We start from the raw sequence: 23,332 nt of genomic DNA, 5'->3' as shown, positions 1-23,332 counted from the left end.
GTTCATCTATATGCATTGCATCATGAAATAGAGTGGCATTAAACCAGATATTAAAATAGGAGATATCATACTTAGCTCTTTGCTATAATAAACACACCCAGTTTAAATCTTCAGAGCTCTTTAACTAAATTGGATAACAGCTGTAACAAATTTAACATAAAAATCAGTAATAAAAAGACCAAGACTGAAAATATGCAGGATCATAGAAAAGTTTAGCTGCATTCTCAATACAGAACCAATAGGACAAGTAAAATATTTCAGCTATTTAGGCACAGTTTTCAATGAAGATGGCAAATTAAATTTGGAAATAGACAAGAGAATTGGCAGAGATAGTATGGTGGGTAGTCAGATGAATAAATCTATGTGGAATAAGAGAAAAATTAGCCAATACACCAAATTAGCAGTACACAAGACAGTGTTCAAGCCAGTTTTAAGTTATGGATATGAGAGATGGGCTAGAAATTAAGCATTTGATCAAAGACTAGAGACCACAGATATGAGGGTTCTGAGAAAAATTAGGGGAGTGAACCAATGGAAAAATCATATTAAAAATGAAGATATTAGAAAGGAACTTGACATTGTTAGCATTCAAGAATGTGTGAATAAAGCTAATCTAAGGGTAGAAAAACAGGTGTTTGATGAGAAGAAAGAGACTCAGAAGACTAAGATCTACATGGATGGATTTGGTTAAAAGTGCCTTAGAACAACAAAATGTTGGATACAACAATATTGGAGTGTTCCCAAGTAATAGACTAATAAGCTGGAGGAAAATTGTTGATAGGAGATTAATAATAACCTCAAACTTAAGTAATGCTGTCATCGTAGCCTTAACTTCCTTGGGGTGCATGTCAGGAAGTTGATGATCTCCATATTAAATTTTTTAGCAATCATATATATATTAGAGAGTAATGGTGATAAAGGGCAGCCTTAGCAGACATCATGATTTATTCATTTCCAATTTAACTGCTATGAGGTTATAGCTATTAAAATTGTAGATTGCTACTATTATTTGGTTTGAGGTTTCATCATCATCAAGTGTTTCTAAGAATTGATTTCTGTTCACACAGTTAGTCTTTCCTATAATCTATAAATGCTACATTATAGTCTGGAATAACTATAGTCTTCCTTCCTTCTGTTAGGATTCTCTTGATCATTCTTTATCCCCAACTGTATTCAGGAAATCTATCAAGTCTCTTGATTTAAGAGGTTAATCAACATATTTGAACAGTTCCATGTTAATACCATCTTTCCCAGGTGATTTATTGTTTTTTTAAGTTATTTAATATATCATAATTATTGTTTTTTAAGTTATTTAACACATCATTCAATTCCTACATAAGTCTTATGCCAGATTTTTATTTTTGGATTGTGGTAGTTGTAATTCTTTCATAGTATGTGATCATAAATCCTGAACATAACTTTAGCCATGTAGTTTTATCAGTCAAATTGATTCTTATATTCTCTTTTGTTTCTCGATTCAGATTATTTAAATTTTTTTAAGTTATAGGATTGAATTCTGTTAAATCTCTCTAGATGAGATATGAAATTATTCTGGCTTTTTTTATGTCTTTTCCTCACTTCTCTTTAAGTTATGGCTTTCTATTATATTCAATCTTCAATTGATCTGGTTCATAAATATTTCTTGAAAGCATTTCTTTATTTATAATACTAGAAATATCATCATTTGACTGTCTAAGACCTCTTTTACAAGATCTCTTCTTTTTGTCTAAGCTTTTGAATGCAGCCTGTTTTAACATACAAATGTTTAACTATTCTTTGATCAATTCACTGATTTCTATATATTATTATTCCTGATACCTCCAAGGAGTCCGAAGACTCATCGCGGGAGGACACCTACAACTGTCTCAACCACTACACCGAACTTCTACTACGAATATTTTCTGCTAATCTTTTAGCTCTAAATCCTGGAGGAAATCAATTGGTGAGACTAGAAGGAAGTGGCCAGTTTCCAATTCGAAGCTCCTAAAAACCTTTGTATCAAGACCAAAATTTGCTAATTTTTCACTATTATATAGTCTATTACTGATCAGTGGCCTCTTGTCATCCAAGTATATTTAATCATCTGTGTGGGAAAAATATATTTGTTAATTTAAAATTATTAAAGGGGAGTCAGGGACTCATCAAGGGATGCCACATATCACACATACCAGCCATCATGCTCTTTCTTGAATTCATGCACTACCTGCATTCACCTCCTCCAAAGACAATCTATTCCAATCCCACACCACTTTATGAAAGAAACTAGCTCTTTTTCCCCTACTTAATCCCATAACATTAAAAATTCCACCTATAGATATTCTGTAAAATCATTTCATAAGTTTCAATCATATCATTTCTCTTACTTCTGTCTGCAGCCCACAAATTTTCAATCAGTTTTCATAATCTCCACAATCCCAATATCTTTAATACACCCCTTTGCACTCTTTCCACTGTACCAGCATCACACCACATCACCACAGAATTGCATAGATTATTATTATTACGGACGACTCCAGGGAGTTCATGGACTCATCGAGGGAGGCCCTAAACATCATGTCCACACAACTATTCGACATTCTCACAGTATCTATCATACCTTGCGTTGAACTCACTCACTGTCATAGCACCCACAACAGACTGTCAGCTTATTCCACTCATTTACCACTCTAAAAGTAAGGAACCCAGCTCTAACACCCTTACTAACCACACACACTCTTGCCCAGCTTCCACAGATGTCCCCTAGTTCTCCCACCACCAGTTCTGATCTCAAAAACATCCTCTGAATTAATCCTATAGAAACCCTTCAGCAATTTGAATGTCTCAATCATATCTCCCCCTCTTCTGCCTATCAACCAATTTCTGCAACCCACAAATCTTCAACCTGTTCTCATAAGGTTTGTTCCATAGACCCACTATCATCTTGGTCACTCGCCTCTGGATCCTTTCAACCTCCTCCCTATCAAGAAGAAACCTAGGTGATCAAATCTGGGCACAATAGTCGAGATGAGGTCTTATCAAGGCTCGGTACAGAGGTACAATAACTTGTTTGTTTCTGCTTGTCAAAGTATTTTTCAACAACCAAGTGAGTTGATAAGCTAATTTAGCCACTTTTGCAATGTGCCCCCTAAACTTCATATCCCCTATCCACCAACACTCCCAAGCCTCATCAATCTCCTGGAGTATGGCTCCACCAATGTGGTATGCTAATCTTTTCACCCCAAAATGCATAACCTTACATTTTGTCACATTAAATTGACATCCATTCTCCTTAGCCCAGAACTCCAATCTAACCAAATCATCCTGCAAGATTTTGACATCTCCTGCATTCACTATTGTCCTACCCAACTTTGCATCATCAGCAAACAAATGAACTGTTCCTCTTAGATCCTTCCCTATATCGTTAATGAACAAATTAAACAGCAGTGGTCCAAGAACAGAATCCTATGGCACACCACTAGTCACAGGCCGTCTTTTGGACTCTACTCCTGAATAAACTACTCTCCGATATCTCTCCATCAACCACCCACCTATCCATTTCCATATGTTGCAGTTTACGGATTAGAATTCCGTGTGGTATCCTGTCAAACGCTTTTGCCAGGTCCAGCAGTATCACCTGTAAACCCATTTCCCTTATCCAGTTCTGCCGTCACCTTGTTATAAAACTTGAGCAAGTTACTGAGGCATGATCTACCCTTCACAAAGCCATGCTGTCCCCTGTACAGTATCTCATTTTCATCAATCCATTCCTGTATTTTTCCCTTGACTACTTTGTCCAAGACCTTGACAACGACTCCTGATATGCTGATTGGTTGGTAATTTGCCACCATAGTCTTGGATCCTCCTTTATGCAGTGGAACTATTTTCCCCTCCTTCCACGCCTTTGGGACCAAACCAGACCTGAGACTCAGATTAAACAACATAGTCAAGGGCACTGATAATTCCTTAGCCGCTTCATGCAAGACCCGTGCCGGTATACCATCCAATCCCACAGATGTATTCACATTAAGGTTCTGTAATAGACTATTCACCTCCACTTCATTCATCACAATTCGCGTATAAACTAATGGTTATTTCATTTTTTCAATGTCACCACCTGGATGATATACTTTTGCAAAGTGCGCGCTCAGTAACTCCACTATATCGACTGGGTCAGTGACCTCCTTACCATCATAAGGAGGTCACCGAATGAGCAAGTTACTGAGGCATGATCTACCCTTCACAAAGCCATGCTGTCCCCTGTACAGTATCTCATTTTCATCAATCCATTCCTGTATTTTTCCCTTGACTACTTTCTCCAAGCCTTGACAACGACTCCTGATATGCTGATCGGTCGGTAATTTGCAACAGTAGTCTTGGATCTCCTTTATGTAGTGGAACTATTTTCCCCAATGGATGGAACATTGTAAACCACATAATCCATTAACCTTCTTCCATCTCTATAAATTGCTTGCTCTCCATGATTAACAACAAATGAATTAATTTTGCAATTGCCAATTCTAGCATTTAAGTCTTCCATCACTACTAGTAACTTTGTTCATTATTTCTTGCAGGAAGAAATAATGAACAAAGTGCACTGTTATGATCTGTATTAGTGCAGAATGATCTCAGATGTCAAACTTGCATGAGGGAGTGTAAAAGGTTTCATAATTTTCTTCATAAATTTCCACTGGTGTACATACTCCAATTACCATCAACTATTATTAATTTAATCCCAATTTAAATTCTTGTTTCATCCCAATAAATATAAAACTACTTTCTTTTCTATGGTTCATGCTACTCCTATTTTGTTCTGGCATTACTGCTTCAACCACTGCAAAATTGTATATAATTAAAGTTTTCATCACAGTTCATGTTGTTCATCTTTGTGGTCCATGCCTTGATGTTGACAATTCTAGGATACCAATGCTGATTTCTATTCTTATGTTTGTATTACATGTCCTTATTCGTAATCCCTGATTTATAGCTTTGTCTTCAATGTTTAAATTCAGCCATTTTATTTCCTTTTGAGACATGAAAACAATTTAAATATCCTACCAGTCAGGCGCTATCTCAGAAGTAGTAAGTCCAGTGATGGAAGTGCCATCCTACTACCTCTGGACTGGAATATATATCACATTAGTATTTCCTCAAATTTCAAGAAACGGTTATGCTGCTGTGACTCAGCCACTAATGTCAGTCATAGCATCGTGTACATCCCTTCAGGGTGCATATCAGAAATTGATGAGTTACTTAAAAAGGAAAAGTAGAATATCATCATCATCAAATTCTTGCCATGTACCCTCAAGGGGTGTACAGGATATGATAGTACTACATGAAAAAAATTACATCATTACTAACTTCCTATCTACAATTTTCCTCCAAATCAGTCTGTTACTTGTCAAGACTCCAACATTATCAGATCTTATATTTCTATCGTCTAAGGCACTTTGTACCATATCAATCCACCTATATCTTGGTCTTCCTCTGGGTCGTTTTCCTGCCAACCTGACAGAGAACACTTGTTTTGCTAATCTTTCTTTGCCCATTTTGTTTAATTGACAATACCACCTGAGATTAGCTCTGCTAACACATTCCTGGATGTTGACAATGTCAAGTTCTCTCCTAATATCCTCGTTTTTAATATGATATTGCCATTGATGCCATCTGTTCACACCTATAATCTTTCTCAGGAATCTCATATCTACAGTCTCTAGCCTTTGGTCAAGTGTTTTACTTCTGACCCAGCTCTCAGATTAATAAGTTAAAACTGCTTTGAACACTGTCTTGTATACAGCTAATTTAGTGTTCCGACTAATTTCTCTGTTATTCCATATGAATTTATTCAATTGACTTCCTACCATACCAGCTTTGCTGATTCTGTTGTCTATTTCTATATTTAATTTACCATCTTCAGTAAAAATTGTGCCTAAGTAGCTGAAATGTTTTACTTGTTCCACAGGTTCTCTGTTCACAACACAGTTGACATTTTCAATGATTCTGCCTATTTTCATTGTCTTTGTCTTTTTATTGCTGACCTTCATACCATATCTATAACAACAACTATTCAATTTAGTCAGAGAATCTTGCAGACTTGTAGCGGATTTATTTAGAAGTATAACATCATCCGCATAAAGCAAAGAGCTGACATTAACATCTCCAATTTTGATATCATGTTTAATACCACTTTCCTTCATAATGCGATCCATATAGATAACGAATAACAGAGGGGATAATGTACATCCTTGTCTCACACCAGATTTAACATTAAACCATCTTCCTGTACTTCCTTCAATTCTAACTGCTGACTTACAACTCAAATAAAGACTAAGTATTGCTTGATATAATGCCCCATTGACACCATATAACTGAAGGGTATTGAATAGCTTCCTCTTGGCACCTTGTCATATGCCTTTTCCAGATCGACAAAACTTAAATACAGATCTTTGTTATATTCCCATGCGTTCTCGACTATTTGTCGTAAAGTGAAGTTCTGATCCTGACAGCCTCTATTTGGCCTGAATCCAGCTTGTTCTTCACCAAGCTTTTCTTCCACAATTCTTCTCAACCGTTTCTCAAGTATACTTGCATAGATCTTGCCAGGAACACTCAGTAGGGAAATACCTCTGTAATTCTCACATTCAGTTTTATTTCCCTTTTTATATATGGGTACTATGAGAGCTCTACTCCAATCATCGGGAATTCGTCCCTCTGTCCAGGCTTTCTGAACTATGCAGTGCAGCCACTGTAAGATTCTTATACCACCATACTTCAGCATTTCTGGTCGAATATCATCTACTCCTGCTGCCTTTCCACATTTCAAGCCTTTGATGGCTTTTTCTACTTCAAGTATGGATATGTATTCCTGACTGCATGCCTGGTCAGTGTTTTTTACCACTGTGCTGTCATCACTGCTTGTTTCATTTAGCAGTTTTTCAAAGTAATTACTCCATACTTCAAGGATATCTTTTTCTCCTGTTTTCATGTCACCTTTATCATCTCTAATTCCTTTTACAGCACTCTTTCCTCCATTATTAAGCTTCTTCAACAAACTCCAGAATATTTTGCCACCTTCTTGATATTTATTTTCTATATTCTTGCCAAAGTTCTCCCATGACTTTTGTTTAGCTAGTTTTACACAGTGTTTAGCATTCTTGCATTTGTCTCTATATTCTCTAAGAGCGCAAGCTGACTTATTTGACCGGAACTTTTGGTATGCTTTCTTCTTTTCCTTCACTGCCTCTTTAACTTCCTGTGTCCACCAGGGAGTTCTGATTTTTTTTATCCTTACAGACAACCTCACCACATGCCTCTCTGGCAGAATCAATCAATGTTTTCTTCAGAGTTTGCCACTGAATCTCCAAGGTTTAATTCCTGTTCTCAAACTCTTTCATTTTTTCTTCAATAATCTTTGTGTATTTTAGTCTACAGTTCACATCTGAGAGCTGCTCAACTTTTATTCGCTTTAAAACTTTCTTACATGTCATTCTTTTCAATATGAAATTCAATTTTATCCTGCTCAAGACTAAATAGTGATCGCTTCCAATTTCAAATCCTCTGTACACTCTGGTGTCCTGCACCAGGGAGAAAACATCACTATCAACAATAACATAGTCAATGAGACTTTTCTTATTCCTAGCCTCTTCTCTCCATGTGAATTTGTGCACATTTTTATGTTGGAACATGGTGTTAGTAATAACCAGTCCATGTCCTGAGCAGAAATCCAACAGATATTTGTCATTATTATTAGCTTTGCTCTTTTCTCCAAATTTTCCCAAAATATTTTTGTATGTCTCACAATCATTTCCTACTCTGCTATTTAGATCCCCAACAAGGACCAACTTTTCCTTTTTCATTGTGTCAGTTGCTTAGTAGAATATTATAAGTAGAATATTATTAGTAGAGAAATTTAATATGGGAGATACTGGAGAGAGCAAAAGGAAAAATAATAAAACCAGAAATAAATTTGAGTCAACTTTGAGATAGTTCTTTAAAGCAACATGCATGAGAACCTATTAGAGAGGACAAGATGTAGGATTTGATAATAACATCAAAGGAATCAGTGACATTGACTGTATGATTATTTAAAATAATCAATATAGTGCTTAACACATCTGCTCTACAGCCAAAAGAGGCTGTGGGTTTGAATTCAGCCATGGGCATGGATGTTATAATTGTTTGTGAAAATACTAGTGGTGGTGGTTGGCAGCAGATGGTGCTGGCGTAGACGACGTGGTTCCACTGTGGTTGGTGGATTGAGTGATGGAGAAGGAGAGTTGTAGAGTAGGTACCCTCCCTTGAAGAGTCTTTTGACTCCTTGGAGGCATCATGTAATAACAATAAAATCCTTTTGTGAAGTCATATTTGACATTGAAACAGGAATCAAGATTAAGGAGAGAAATGATAATTAGAAGGCATCAAGGGTGGAATTTAAAAAAAAAACCCAATATTGATGATATGTTAAGAGAATTAAGTATCAACTAGGAGATTGTTTGATGGAAGACACTAATCCAAAAACAACAGTACTAAATGGAATCTTGCATAACTGAATGTTTAAATTTATCACTATGAGCAAAGTCAGCTGAATTATCTATTTATTAAAGAAATTAATGATACCTATTAAATTATTTAAGGAATTCACAATGTATACTGGAATATTAATTATTATTATTCAGGCCTCCATGGAGTCAAAAGACTCATTGAGGGAGGTCCTTTCTAAGAAACACAAGTCTATCAAGACTCATCAAGACAGGTCCCTCCTAGGAAACACAGTCTATTATACCACTCCTTAAATGCATTGACCGTTCTCGCTCTCACCATTCCATTAGGTAATGCATTCCATGGTTCAACTACCCTCCATGCAAAGAAACCTCTCCTCACTCTCTTTCTCACAGTTTCCTTTCATAACTTCCAGGGATGCCCCTTGTCATGACTCATTCCCCCTGTTCAACCAAGCGAAAGAACTCCCCAGTCTCAACTCTGTAACCACCTCTCAACAGTTTAAAAGTCTCAATCATATCACCCCTCCTTCTATCCACCAAACTCTGCAGTCCACACTCCCTCAGCCGATCCTCATAACTAACATTGTACAGTCCCGACACCATCTTTATTATCCGCCTTTGTACCCTTTCCACAGTTAAATTATCCCCTTCAAATCGTGGGGACTAGATCTGAGAACAATAGTCTAAGTGTGGTCTGATCAGTCTTATACAACGGAATGATAAGACTGATCAGACCAGTCTTATACAATGGAATGATAACCATTTTATCTTTGCAGGTCAGTGTCCTTCTCATTATTGCAGTAATCCTCTGCATTACCTTCACTACATTTGCAATATGTCCCCTAAATTTCAGGATTCTATCAATCATCAAACCCAGATCTCGTCTCTTCTACTTCCTCCAGTTTAACTCCTCCCGTAGAGTATGCAGCATCCCCATCAATGTGTCCCAAACCTCAAGACCTTACATTTTGCTGCATTAAACTGACACCCCCCATTCATTTGCCCATCTATCTAGCTTATTCAAATCCTCTTACAGGGCTACCACATCTGCACTATTACTAATAACCCTTCCTAGCTTCGCATTATCAGCAAACAACCGAATATCCCCTTGCAATCCATGGACAATGTCATTGATATAAAGGTTAAACAATATAGGTGCCAGTACTGAGCCCTGTGGAACCCCACTTGTAACCTTCTGCATCATTCATATTGCTCCACCATACACAAATCTCTAATACCTATTGGACAGCCAATCCTGAATCCAGTTGACCAATCTGACATCTAGACCCATGTGCTGCAACTTGAATATCAGCTTATCATGTGGCACCCTGTCAAATGCCTTTGCTAAGTCTAGGAAAATGGCAGTATATGCCTTTCCCTCATCTAATGCTCTTGTAACTTTATCATAAAAGGCTAGCTTTATCATAAATTTATTATAGTCTAACCAAGTGAAAAATAAACTTCCGACATCTTTCTCTAAATCCAGAGTAATTCAATAATACGGTGGTACAGCTGTTGGCAACTCCTATAGATAAATATGACCTCTCCCATTGCTTCTGTCTTAGTATCTCCACGTTTGGGTCTGCCTCCCACTGACGAGACCCCAATAAAGGTTGAAACCGGTCTGGGTAGTGGCCCTTCCCTTAATGCATAGCAGTATACATGTCCACAAGGATATGTGCCTTGCATTATGGGAGATACTGAGACAAGGAGTGATGAGAGCTTGTTCCACCTTTGCTCAGAGTTGCACTACCTTACCTCAGTCCTGAAGATATTTTCAGGTGCAAACTTTGTTTACTTACACTTGGATAAAGGATTAAATTAATTTTATTATAGTCTAACCAAATGAAAAATAAACTTAAAAAAAAATTGTTAAGGGAATGATCAGTTATGACAAATCTGATTACTTTTTATGAAGAATTTACAAGAGAAAGGAAACAAAGGTAATGGCTATGATATGATTTGGATTTTAGCAAAATATTTGATAGCTTTAAATAAGAGCCTACTGATTAAGGTGTACCAAAGAGGTACTGATGATCACCTAGTGAGATGGGTGGATTTAGAGGAGTCTTCGAAGGTCAAAGTTGTCAGTGTTATTATTATCACAATAACCTCCATGAGGTCAGCAGGCTCATAGACACATGTTATTTAATATATTGATAGATGATCTAGGTTCAAATATTAAGAGCAAAATTTCTCTCTGCTAATGATGTAAAGTTTGATGGAGTGGTCATTTTTTTTTTTTATGCTACTCCAGTGCATGAAAGGTTGCAATCCTATACAGGAGTGGGCAAGTTTCCGAGGCCTAGAGGCCAAACATAGAACATTTTTCAGATGTTTGCAAGCTGCAAGATATTTTCTAAAAATTTAGAAAAAATTATTAAAAAACACACATACATATAATTATACTTACATTATCAGGTCGTTTAATTACTTGTAGAAGGTTTAGACTGGGTATTCATTTTTGCTGTTAATGGTTTCAAGTCTGGTTGATGTGACAGTATGAAGAAGCATAGTTTATGAGGGTAGCACAATGGTTTGGTTTTACAAACTTTATTACTGAGAAGAGAGGGGCTTCACAGCAATAAGTTGTTTCAAAAGTTCAGATAAGCCAGAAACTAGGTTTCCTGAGGTAAAAGTTACTTTGCCTCTGCTACTTGTTGCAAAGGCAACTGTAGAAAAGCTCTTATGTATCTTCTTTAAACCCACATCCTCCTAGGTCTAACAGTTATGTTTGTGTTGAAGAGCTCAAAAGAGATGGTAACAGGTCGGCCATCAATCAGGAAAGGATTTACAACAAATCTGAAGCATTTTACTCCAAACCTAAGCTGAAAGTCATTATTTAGTCCTTTTAATTTACTATCTTTTCATTCAATATTAGGAAAAGTATTTATTCTGAATTTCAGGAGTGGAAGGTGCTCAGACTCAGTGAGTGTCACATGACAGAGAAGACAGGTTTCCTTAACTGTAAAGGCAAAGCCTTCCTCTCGCTCCTACCTCAAAACTATTTTCTTCATATTTCCATTTCTTTATACTTTATTTAGTCATTTTAAACAAATAATGGGTTCTGCAAATTTTACTTGTAAAGCTGAAAACAAATAACCAGTATTTCACCTCAGAAACCAATTTTAAAGCACTTATTTGTTGCAAGTGTTTCCACTTGGTTATACTATAAATTAAAGATGCCAAGGACTTATATTCTTGGTTTAATCCTTTATCCAAGTGTAAGCAAACAAAGTTTGGGAGTGAAGTAACTTCATGAGTGGACAACTCGTATAGAGGCTAATGGACTTCGCATCACTGTGTTAATAGCATTATACATGTCAAGTATATGTGCTTTGCATTATGGGATGCTAAGGCAAGTGATGTGAAGTAATTAGCCTCTATATAAGATGCAAGGCCAGGAGAGTAACCAGAATGGTGAGGAAGGCAAAACTGGAATATGAGAAGAGATTGGCACTAAGATCCAAAGCAAACCCTAGGGAATTTTTTTAGCTATGTGGCCAGTAGGCAGAGAAAAGATTGTGGAAAAATGACATGGCAGGAGAAAAATGGGAATAGAGTGACTGATGCAGAGGACATACTGGAGTTGTTCAATACTAGAGAGATAGGGCAGGATCAGGGTTTAGAGGTGCAAGAGGAGAGTGTGTTCCAAATACTGAATACTCTGGATACCAATAAATCTGTTGGATTGGATGGTATTTCACCACAGGTTTTGAGGGAACATGCTAAAGAACTGACAGCTCCATTGACCTGGCTTTTCAATAAAAGTCTGGCTGAAGGAAAGGTACCCAGGGAATGGAAGGAAGGTAAGATAATGCCGCTGCATAAGGGCAGTAGCAGACTGGAAGTGTCTAATTATAGGCCTGTTTGTATGTCATCAGTAGTTGTTAAGGTCTTGGAGAAATTAGTGAGGGAATATATACAGCGTTGGGTAGATGAGGATAATGTTATCTGTGAGAATCAATGTGGATTTGTTAAGGGATGCTCTTGCTTTAGTAATATGATTGTCTTTTATAATAAAGTTACGAGCAGTTGATGAAGGAAAGGCATATACTGCCAATTTTTTGATTTTGCAAAGGCATTTGACAGGGTGCCACATAAGCGGATATTTAAGTTGTAGCACGTGGGTTTAAATATCGGGTTAGTCAAATGGATTCAGGATTGGCTGACTGATAGGTATAAGAGAGTTGTGTATGATGGGGCAATATCAAGGAAGCAGAAGGTTACAAGTGAGGTTCCACAGGGCTCAGTACTGGGACCTGTATTGTTCAATCTTTATATCAATGATATTGTCAATGGATTGCAAGAGGACATTCAGTTGTTTGCGGATGATGTAAAGTTGGGAAGGGTTATCAGTAATAGTGCAGATGTGGCAGCCCTGCAAGAGGATTTGAATAAACTAGACAGATGGGCAAATGAATGTCAGTTGAATGCAGCAAAATGTAAAGTCTTGAGGTTTGTGATCCATCGATGAGAGGATGCGTACTCGATTGCAGGAACTGTACTGGAGGAGATAGGGGAGACAAGAGATCTGGGGGTGATGATTGAGAGAAAACTGAAATTCAGGGAGCATATCGCAAAGGTCGTGAGGGTAACTCAGAGGATTGCTGCAATACTGAGAAGGACGCTGACCTGCAGAGATAAAAAAGTTATCATTCCGTTGTATAAGGCCCTGATCAGACCACACTTAGACTATTGTTCTCAGATTTGGTCCCCAGGATTTGAAAGGGATAAACTGACTGTGGAAAAGATATACAGAGGCAGATAACAAAGATGGTTTCAGGATTGTGCAATATGAGTTGAGAATTGACTGAGAGAATGTGGACTGCAGAGTTTGGTGAATAGAAGAAGGAGAGGTGATATGATCGAGACTTTTAAACTGTTGAGAGACAGTTACAGGGTAGACATTGGAGAGTTCTTTCACTTGGTGGAATGGCAGGAAAGAGCGATAACAAGGGGCCATCCCTGGAAGTTATGAAAGTTGGCTGTACGCAAGAGGGTGAGGAGTGGTTTCTTTGTGTGGAGGGTTGTTGAACCTTGGAATGAATTACCTGAGAGAGTGGTTGGAGTGGGGACGGTTAATGGGTTCCAGAAGTGGTATGATACTTTGTATTTCCTAAAAACGACCTCCCATGATGAGTCTTTTGACTCCATGGAGGCCTGGATAATAATAATATATGAGTTGCCCATTTGTGAAGTTACTTAATGCGTAAACTTTGTTCACTTAAACTTGAATAAAGGATTAAACCAAGAATATAATTTCTTGGCATCTTCAAATGGATTGAAGATGCCAAGTATTACTGGTTTCCACTCTGGGTAGTGACCAGAGTGGAAACCAGTCTGGTCACTACCCAGACTGGTTTCCACCTTTATTGAGGCCTCATTACTTCAACCTTCATATCACTTCTGAGACCACTGATGAGGCCTCAATAAAGGTGGAAACCAGTCTGGGTAGTGACCCTTCCCATAATGCATAGCATTATGCATGCTTAATAAATTTAGTTTAATCCTTTATCCAAGTGTGAGCAAACAAAGTTTGCGCCTGAAAGTATCTTCAGGACTGAGGTAAGGTGGTACACACCAGGGCAACTCGTTGCAAAGGTGGAGCAAGCTACCAATACTCCTGTCTCAGTATCTCCTATAATGCAAAACACATCTCCTTACGGATATGTCTATGTTCTGCATTAAGGGAAGGGCCACTACCCAGACTAGTTTCGACCTTTATTGAGGTCTCTTCAGTGGGAGCCAGGCCCAAGCTGAGATACCAGGCAGAAGCATTCGCAGGTCATCTCTACCTATAGGAGTTGCCAAATGGTGTGCCACCCATTTTTAATAAATTACTCTGGATTTAGAGAAAGATGTTGAAAGTTTATTTTTCACTTGGTTAGAGTATAATAAATTTAGTTTAATCCTTTATCCAAGTGTGAGCAAACAAAGTTTGCGCCTGAAAGTATCTTCAGGACTGAGGTAAGGTGGTACACACCAGGGCAACTCATTGCAAAGGTGGAGCAAACTACCAATACTCCTGTCTCAGTATCTCCTATAATGCAAAACACATCTCCTTACGGATATGTCTAATGTTCTGCATTAAGGGAAGGGCCACTACCCAGACTAGTTTCGACCTTTATTGAGGTCTATTCAGTGGGAGCCAGGCCCAAGCTGAGATACCAGGCAGAAGCATTCCTTAATGCAGAACATTAGACATATCCGTAAGGAGATGTGTTTTGCATTATAGGAGATACTGAGACAGGAGTATTGGTAGCTTGCTCCACCTTTGCAACGAGTAGCCCTGGTGTGTACCACCTTACCTCAGTCCTGAAGATACTTTCAGGCGCAAACTTTGTTTGCTCACACTTGGATAAAGGATTAAACTAAATTTATTATACTCTAACCAAGTGAAAAATAAACTTTCAACATCTTCTCTAAATCCAGAGTAATTTATTAAAAATGGGTGGCACACCATTTGGCAACTCCTATAGGTAGAGATGACCTGCGAATGCTTCTGCCTGGTATCTCAGCTTGGGCCTGGCTCCCACTGAAGAGACCTCAATAAAGGTCGAAACTAGTCTGGGTAGTGGCCCTTCCCTTAATGCAGAACATTAGACATATCCGTAAGGAGATGTGTTTTGCATTATAGGAGATACTGAGACAGGAGTATTGGTAGCTTGCTCCACCTTTGCAACGAGTTGCCCTGGTGTGTACCACCTTACCTCAGTCCTGAAGATACTTTCAGGCGCAAACTTTGTTTGCTCACACTTGGATAAAGGATTAAACTAAATTTATTATACTCTAACCAAGTGAAAAATAAACTTTCAACATTATGCATGCCTGTAAAGATATGTGCTTTGCATTATGGGATTCAAATGTAAAAAAAAAATTATTAAATGTAAGCAAACCTTGTTTGCTTGCATTTGGATAAAGGACAAACCAAGAATATAATTTCTTGGCATTTTTAATTTCAAACACTTATTTGTCACAACTCAATACCCTCGGCATGAGTCGAGGGGTAGCGAGTGCTGGATAATGTTAATTACATTATCCTGTTGAAACCTATCACAGAAAATATCTACCACATGATGTATTTTATTGTCAATTGAAACTTTCATTTTTTATGTTTGTATTAAGCGAAAAATACTTATGTATTAATATGTAATATATCAGGTCATTCCAAAAGTAATGTTGTTTTTGGCATTAAGTTTTGAAAGGATATAAAAGATAATTTAATTAAGGACATATTCTCCATTTGAATCAATAACACTCTTCCAACATTGTGAATGCTTCATAATGCCATTTCTATAGAATCCAGGAAATTTGGAGAAGTCCCATAGGCTCAATTTCAATGCCTCTAATGTATCGTATTATTTTTCATTAATTAAATGTTGCAAATTTCAAAATAAATAATAATCTGAAGATGCAATATCAGGAGAATATGGCGGATGTGGAAACTTTTCCTAACCGAGTTCCTCAATCTTTGTACAGGTGATTCTTGAACTATAAGGGCAATTACATGGTGAAAAACAACACCGTTCTGACTGATCAGAGAACATCTCTTTCCTTTCAGTTTTTCATTCAATCAAAAAATCCTTGAAGTATTCACAGTATACTTCAGCTGTGATTGTTTTGTGGCAAGAGTTCAAAGTGTATAATATCAGCCATATCCCACCAAACACTTAACAAAACCTTCTGAGGATGAAGGTCTTGTTTTGGCTAGGTTTAGCCTGTTCCTCCTGAATGAACTGCTTTCGGCACTTAACATTCTTGTCAAGTATCCAATTTTCATCACCGGTGACTACACGACTCAAAAACAGAGACTGAGCATATTGAGCATGAAGAGCAGTGCAGATGTTGACGCATTCTCTTCAATAGTGGTTTGTCAGTTCGTGAGGAATCCACTTGCCAAGCTTAAACACTATTCCAAGTTCTTGCAAATGGCGATGGATGGCCAATGACAATGAATTAAGATCTCTTGCTAAATCTTCAACAGTTGCACTGGCATCCAGCATATTGTCAAAAGAAATGGGTGCCCAAAGTGAGAGGAGTTTTTCAAGCTAAAGCCCCCTTGTCAAAATTTTTGGAACAATCGCTGGCACTTTCACATATTCAAAAGATTATCTGCATACACTTCTTGCACATTTTTTTCAGTGTTAGCAGCATTGTTGCCTTTTTTGAACTCAAAGTATGATGTGCTCTTCAGTGACCTTCATAGTAATAAAGGATTACTTAAACAATAACTTATGCATGATGTTCTTTCAAGGTGAAATTCCTTAGAACGACACCACCTCAGCTTAGTGGTACTTATAAAGCTTTAAAAATTCGTTAAGACTAACTGAGACATGTCTGAACAAGTACAGTATAAAAAAAAACATTACTTTTGGAATTACCTAATATTATTATTATTAATATGTGACACCTCCAGGGAGGGCACTTACTCTACAACTCTCTCTGCTTCCACCAACTACAACGAACCACAACTACCATCATCTACACCAACAAAAATACCACCACCACTAGTATTTTCACAGACAATCACAAACATCCATGCGCATAGTGGGATTTGAACCCACAGCCTTTTGGCTGGAGAGTGGATATGCTAACCTTTTGGCCAACCAGGCCAACATTTTATATATGTATGTTATTATATGCCAGTGAATTTCATTATACGAATTTCTGTCTTTCATAAACAAATAAAATCTAAACTTGCTTTAAGAGCCACGGCAAACCATCACTGCTACAGTACATTAGCACTGTGGATAGGATAAAAATTGTTATCATTATTTAAGATTTTTCCCTGGTCTCTGAAGAGAATCAACCAGTTCGAAACAGCTGCCAGGCTAGTGAAACCTTATCAAAATGGACTAATAAAAGTGAATATACAGATACTCAGGCAGCTCCTATGTCTTTTAAGTAGTCCATACTAGGGTAACTTGTGAATGCCGAGGAATGTATTCCTGCAAGCTCTCTGGTGAACTTACAAAACTTTCATAGTTTCTACATTTGGCTTTGAAATAATGATGAATCTAATATCCACTTTGCTTATGTAAATTTTTTTAAAATTTAATTTTGCATATTTTTTAAATTTATTTTTACATAATCCAATAATGCTACTCTAGAAATCAGACATGTAACTTTTTAAAGCCACAGGCCTTCAAATAGGCAGCGAGGTAGTCTCACACCAGTTGATGAAATTCATTTCAACCTACTGCAGGGTTGAAATCTGCAGCCTGTTGGATAAGGAGCAGTTATGCTAACCACTTAGCCAACCAGACTGGCAATTGACCGTCATCCGACGGTCAATTGCCAGTCTGGTTAATCGGATGACCTAAATTCTTTACAGGATGAACCTAAAAAAATTGGAAGAATTGATGGGAAAGTAGAGTTTTAAAATTTAATGTGAACAAGTGTAAGTGCATCCCAATTTGTCAAGATGATAAACATTACACATACATAAGTTGAATGAACATGCTTTAGAAAAACAAGATTTGGGTATTTTGTTTGTTATGGAATTTATGTCCAGGAATCATACTGATAGGACAACTAATACGGATCAAAGAAGCTTCACCTGTAGGAGAAAGGAAGTACCAATACCTTTATACAAGTCTTTAGCTAGGCTAATACTGGATTATGACTCCCAATTAAATTTACTAACAAATTGTTAATTGCTGTTATGAAAATCAAGGGTATTCAAAGAAGATTGCCTAAGTGTGTGTAGAGATACTGCATCATAATTATTGTGAGAATTGGTTTGTTAGCTTGTTGCTAAAGAATTCATCTAAATGGGAGATTTAACTGAAGTTTATAAGTTAATCTGGAGCATATATGAGAACAGACTATAGTAAGGGCACTCTAACAAAAAGACAGTGAAGAAGGGCTAGAACAAACATGTGTAGTTAATTTTTACTATTTGGTTAAAAAACATAAAATGGTCTTTATCAAGGGTTCTTACACAGCAACTTTAAGACAGAAATAGATGGTATCACTGGGATTTTTTTTTTTTTTTTTTTTTTAAATGTGTCGCTCCCACCTGCAAAAGGTTTGTAAATAAACCTTTTGTGAGTGGGAGACACAAAAACTTTATCCTTATACTAATGTGCTATGGGTAGGTTAAGGATTTTTTCCCTAATTTTATTGATTTCTTAATTTTTTTTTGCGTTTTTATTTTTTCACCTATTAGGAAACCCCAACATGGAACTTTTTCAAGTCGGTTCAGGCCACCAATAAGCAGGTAGGTAGTCTCACACTGGTCAATGAAATTCATCTCCCATCCCCACCTCAAGACAATCACAAACATCCATGCCCACAGTGGTATTTGAACTGGCAGCTTGCTGGTTGGAAAGCAGATACACTAATCAAAGGAATACCATCTAATAGGTTAATTAATATTTAATGATTATCTAATTTGACATTGCTAAACATGTTAGTAATGTTAAATGCTATGTATGACAAAATAAAAAAAAAAAAAGAAAAGGTGAGAGAACAAATGAGAAGATATGCTAGATGAATTTGCATAAGCTAGCCTATATTACAGTGGTGAAATTTGTGATTATATATATATATATATATATATATATATATATATATATATCACATCTGTTGGATAGCCACAGTGGTGCTTAGTCTAGTACATACGAGTGGGCTAAAAAGTTCTTGGCCTAACAAATGAAAAAACGAATTCATAATTTCAAAATTATTTTTATTTTTCAACATAATCTCCCTTAAGACTAATACATTTATTCCAGAGATGCTCGAGCACCATTATCCTGTCCCTGTAGATGTTCTCAGTAAGATCTGCAAAATACCCCTCTACAGCTGCAACACCTCTTGATTTGAAGAAAAATGCTGACCAATGAAGAAGAGATTTAGTTTTGGGAAGAGACGGAAGTCAGAGGGAGCCAAATCTGGGGAATAGGGTGGATGTTCCAACAATTCATAGTGCAGATCCCTTAATTTTCCCATTGCCAAAACACCTTTGTAGGCGGGTGCATTGTCCTGATGAAAGATGATTTTTTCTTCTGCAAACTGGGTATTTTCTCATGAGTTTACCTTTTTCAAGATAATTAAAAAAAAATGCCTTTAGGATCCCAAAACACTGATGCCATTACCTTTCCTGCTGATGGAAGCAACTCTGTCTTCTTTGGAGCTGAACAACTGGCTTCTGTCCACTGTTTTGACTGCTGTTTGGATTCTGGTGTGTAATGATGAATCCAAGTCTCATCCATAGTAATAAATCGATGCAAAGAATCAGCTTTATTCTTGTTAAAATGATCCAAGCACTGTTCAGGGATTTTCATGTGAGTGTGTCTTTGATCTGCTGTGAGCGAGTGACACCCATCTTGCGCAAAACTTTTTCATTTGCAATTCTTGGTGCAAAATATATCCTACTTGTTCTTTTGAAATGCCTATAGTCTCAGCAATTTCATGCACTTTGATTCGCCGGTCATGCAATACCACATTATGCACTTGATCAATGATTTCTGGTGTTGTTACACGCTTTGGACGTCCTTCACGTGAATCATCTTCAAGGCTAGAAACGTTTAAACTCGGCAGCCCATTTCTTAATTGTCAAAAACGAAGGAGAAGAGTGCCTATAAACTTTTATGAACTTCGAATGAATTTCTTTTGGCGTTAAACCTTCTTTTACAAAGAATTTTATAATCACATGATACTCAGTTTTATCCATTTCAAGGGCTAGACAACACGTTTGTTTCAGACAGCTGTATAAAACAAACTACTTGATAAAATGACTTGCAATTTCACATGGATGCTTACGACAAATGTACCAACTTAGAAAAAAAAAATCTTGCCGATAATGCTGTCATCTATGGTTGAGGCCAAGAACTTTTCAAACTATCCTCGTAGTTTATACAGCAGGTAATAAGTTACCTGCCATCTTCTCCCTCCCCTCCAACATTGAATTGGTCTTAGATGTGACTATGGGATTAACTTTCCTTTGGATGCTTCACTCCTCAATCCCCCCCCCACACACACACCACAAAGCTGACTTTGAACGTATTTTAGTTTTAGTCAAGAACTCAACTTAGTATAAATCTGAATTTGGATATTTCATGGAGTTGATGCTGTTACTACCCTATATGGATAAAAGTATCCTGGTAAAAGGCATTATAATAATAATAAAAAAAAATCCCACCAATATTTATAATGCCCGAGTCCCTCTGACTTTGATTATATCCTAAACTGAAAGAATCATTCTGTGGAAAATGCTTTACTATCACTGGTGTGTCTGTTGAAGCAACCTAACTTATCACACATCAACTAAAAGTTTGCTGAGAGGAATACAATACTTATCCAAATACTGGGCAGTTATTGAGCCTTGACCTACCCTTTATGAAACCCTGCTTCCCCCCCATACAGTATCCCATTTCTGTATTTTGCTCTTGACCAACTTCTCTGATACTTTGACAGCGACTTCTGATATGTTGATTGGTCAGTAATTTGCTACAGCAGTCTTGAAGCCTCCTTTATGCAGTAGAACTATTTCCCCTCTTTCCACCCGCCCCCCTCAGGACTAACCCAGAGCTGAAACTTAGATTAAACAATCATTCACATTCATGGCAAGATTCCAACTCAGTAAACTTAACCAACATACCAATATGGCCATTAAACTGCAATTCTTCCCCCCAGCTTTCTGGCTTCATTGGCTACTTACAGCAAATTCCCATTAATACAATATTCACAATTCAACATGCATATACTTTATACTTGGTAACATGGAAATGATGCTGATTATCATATACACACTTTATTCAAAGCAAAATTTTTTATATTTAAAAAAAATTTTTTTTTTAGAGAATTAAAATTTTTAAATTAGTCATTCAATAATACTAAGAATTTTTAGTAGGTGATCAAGGAACAAAAATCCTCTCCCCAGTAAATCTCCAAAATTAAATATTTTCCATTCTATAAACAAACTTAAATATAATTTAAACTGCATCTTACCACAAGATTATACATTTTTAATTAAAATCCAATTCATATATTTATTATTGCATGCACAAAAAAAAGATTTGGATCTATTATAACAAATGCTGAGTTCTATTTTGAATTGTTATTCAAAACAGAACTCAGTTAAAGGAAATAAAAAAAAGGTGGAGGGAAGAGATTTCTTAATAACTGCTAATAATTGGAAAAATTGCTAAAATAATGTTTACGTATTTTCAAAAATAATAAGGAGAAACAAGGATTTTTTTAAGCACAGCAAATCATTGTATTTACTTGCATATTGCAGAAAGCACTAAAAATTCTGCACATATATTTCTTTAATAAACAGATATTAATAAAATATTTTGTTACAAATCCTCATTCCGAATTCCATTACCCAGATTCTACTAGTCCGGTAAGTAAATAAAAAACAAATTTAGTAATAATATTAAACAGCAAGGTTTTCCATATAAACTCTTTATTCATGACGAGATTCAAACATTACTGATTTTTTAAAAAAATAAAAATTGTGATTTAATATATAGGAAGTGAAAATATACAAAATGTGTTTTAAAAAGTACACAGTAAAATTTATTTTATTTATTTATTATTTCGTGACACCTCCAAGAAGTTCGAAGACTCATCGAATGAGTAAGAATAATTCCATTAAAAAAAAAAAAAAGAAAACGTTATTTTAACAGACTGTTTAATTATTAAAATGGTCGGAAATATGGTCTTAATAACAAATTTTATCTATTTGGCTTTAATAATAATACAAAATAAATTATTTACAGTTTTCCCATATGGAAACAATTTCATAAAAGCAATACTTAGAATGCACAGCCTACAATATTCCCCCCCGCTTCTTTGTAGTTTAACCTATGAAAAAAAGTCAAATATCGTAACATATGGTAACAATACTAAAATATTTTCTATATTCAGCTTTCATTTAAAATGTTAATTAATATTACTGGAGAAATATTTAGTTTTAATAGATGATTTCTTCTCTTCGGAAACTGAAAAGGCGTATATTTGCTGCACCTAAGCGATCCATTATGTTTAAACAATGTAGGTGTATCATGAATAAAGCACAGGTCAAACGGAAGGCGTTTTCACAAAATCCCACGAGGTTGAATGTTTGTTTCTTCCCCCAGCGGAAGAAACCTCCAATTAAATAACCCCGCCAAACGTCCGAAAGTGGCATAATCTTTCTACGATTTGCGTGCATTGTGGGCAAGGCCAAGGGTAGGTTACAGAACAAAGCCGCATTCAGTGGACAGCCTTGACAACAGCGGTAGAGCTTCTTGTTATAAGAGCTAAAAACAGAGATTTTCTTACCAAGTGTCCAGTCTAATCAGTTCTTCTGGTCCTCCTTTCTTCGTCCTTTTTGCGGCCCTTAACTTAAGAACTTCTTTGTATAAAGATAAAACATATGACCATTGTGCGGGAATAGCTTTAGTAAAGAACGCTAAGCTAGTATCATTCGGTGTAGCCATGATGTTGAGCTGGCACTTCAGGCTTCCCAGGGTAAATTTCCGTCTATGTGAAGTCCGATCTGGAACAATGAACCTTATCGTTTAATCGTGTTGCCACTAGATGGCAGTATTATCACTAAAGTCGCGGATACATTTGAAGTATTGACGTTTGGGAGTGTACGTGAAGTGCTGTTTTTTCTTCATAGAATTAATTAAATTAAGCCCACTCTATATTTAAAAGAGCAAGTTTATATGTTTTAAATGCTGAAAATTAGCGTTCAATGTTTTACAAGCTTTGAGTGATTTAACATTATTTTTCTGAAGATAAAATAAATTAGTCCAGAGTGCCTAAAAGAAGACTGAAAACATAAAAACAAATTCAAGATTGTACGTAACAACTAAGCAAAATACTTGACTGACAGTGAATCGTACTCTGCTTAT

General features: G+C 36.6%; 2 protein-coding genes across 4 annotated transcripts in view; one reads left to right on the top strand and one right to left on the bottom strand.

Moving 5' to 3' along the window:
* LOC150097200 (uncharacterized) overlaps positions 1-23,032 on the bottom strand; it is a 191,675-nt gene extending 168,643 nt beyond the window's left edge. Inside the window, exon 1 of the mRNA XM_090407716.1 lies at positions 22,755-23,032. Coding sequence (XP_090263842.1) covers positions 22,755-22,912 — 158 coding nt within the window. The 5' untranslated portion in view covers positions 22,913-23,032. The remainder of the gene's footprint in view (positions 1-22,754) is intronic.
* LOC150097199 (centrosomal protein of 95 kDa-like) overlaps positions 22,978-23,332 on the top strand; it is a 234,027-nt gene continuing 233,672 nt past the window's right edge. For 2 of the 3 annotated variants that reach the window (XM_090407715.1, XM_090407711.1), the window contains exon 1: positions 22,978-23,068. The gene's annotated coding sequence lies outside the window, so the exon portion shown is untranslated. Of the gene's footprint in view, positions 23,069-23,117; positions 23,279-23,332 lie in introns of those variants that run through there. The other variant, XM_090407712.1, reaches the window with a different exon arrangement.

Source organism: Typopeltis vanoorti, chromosome 17 (genome assembly GCF_054136105.1).
Source record: "Typopeltis vanoorti isolate ZY-2024b chromosome 17, IOZ_Tvanoo_1.0, whole genome shotgun sequence".
NCBI classification, from domain to species: Eukaryota; Metazoa; Arthropoda; class Arachnida; order Uropygi; family Thelyphonidae; genus Typopeltis; species Typopeltis vanoorti.
Note: the sequence above shows the minus strand (reverse complement) of the source record. Positions and strands in the feature narration are given on the sequence as shown.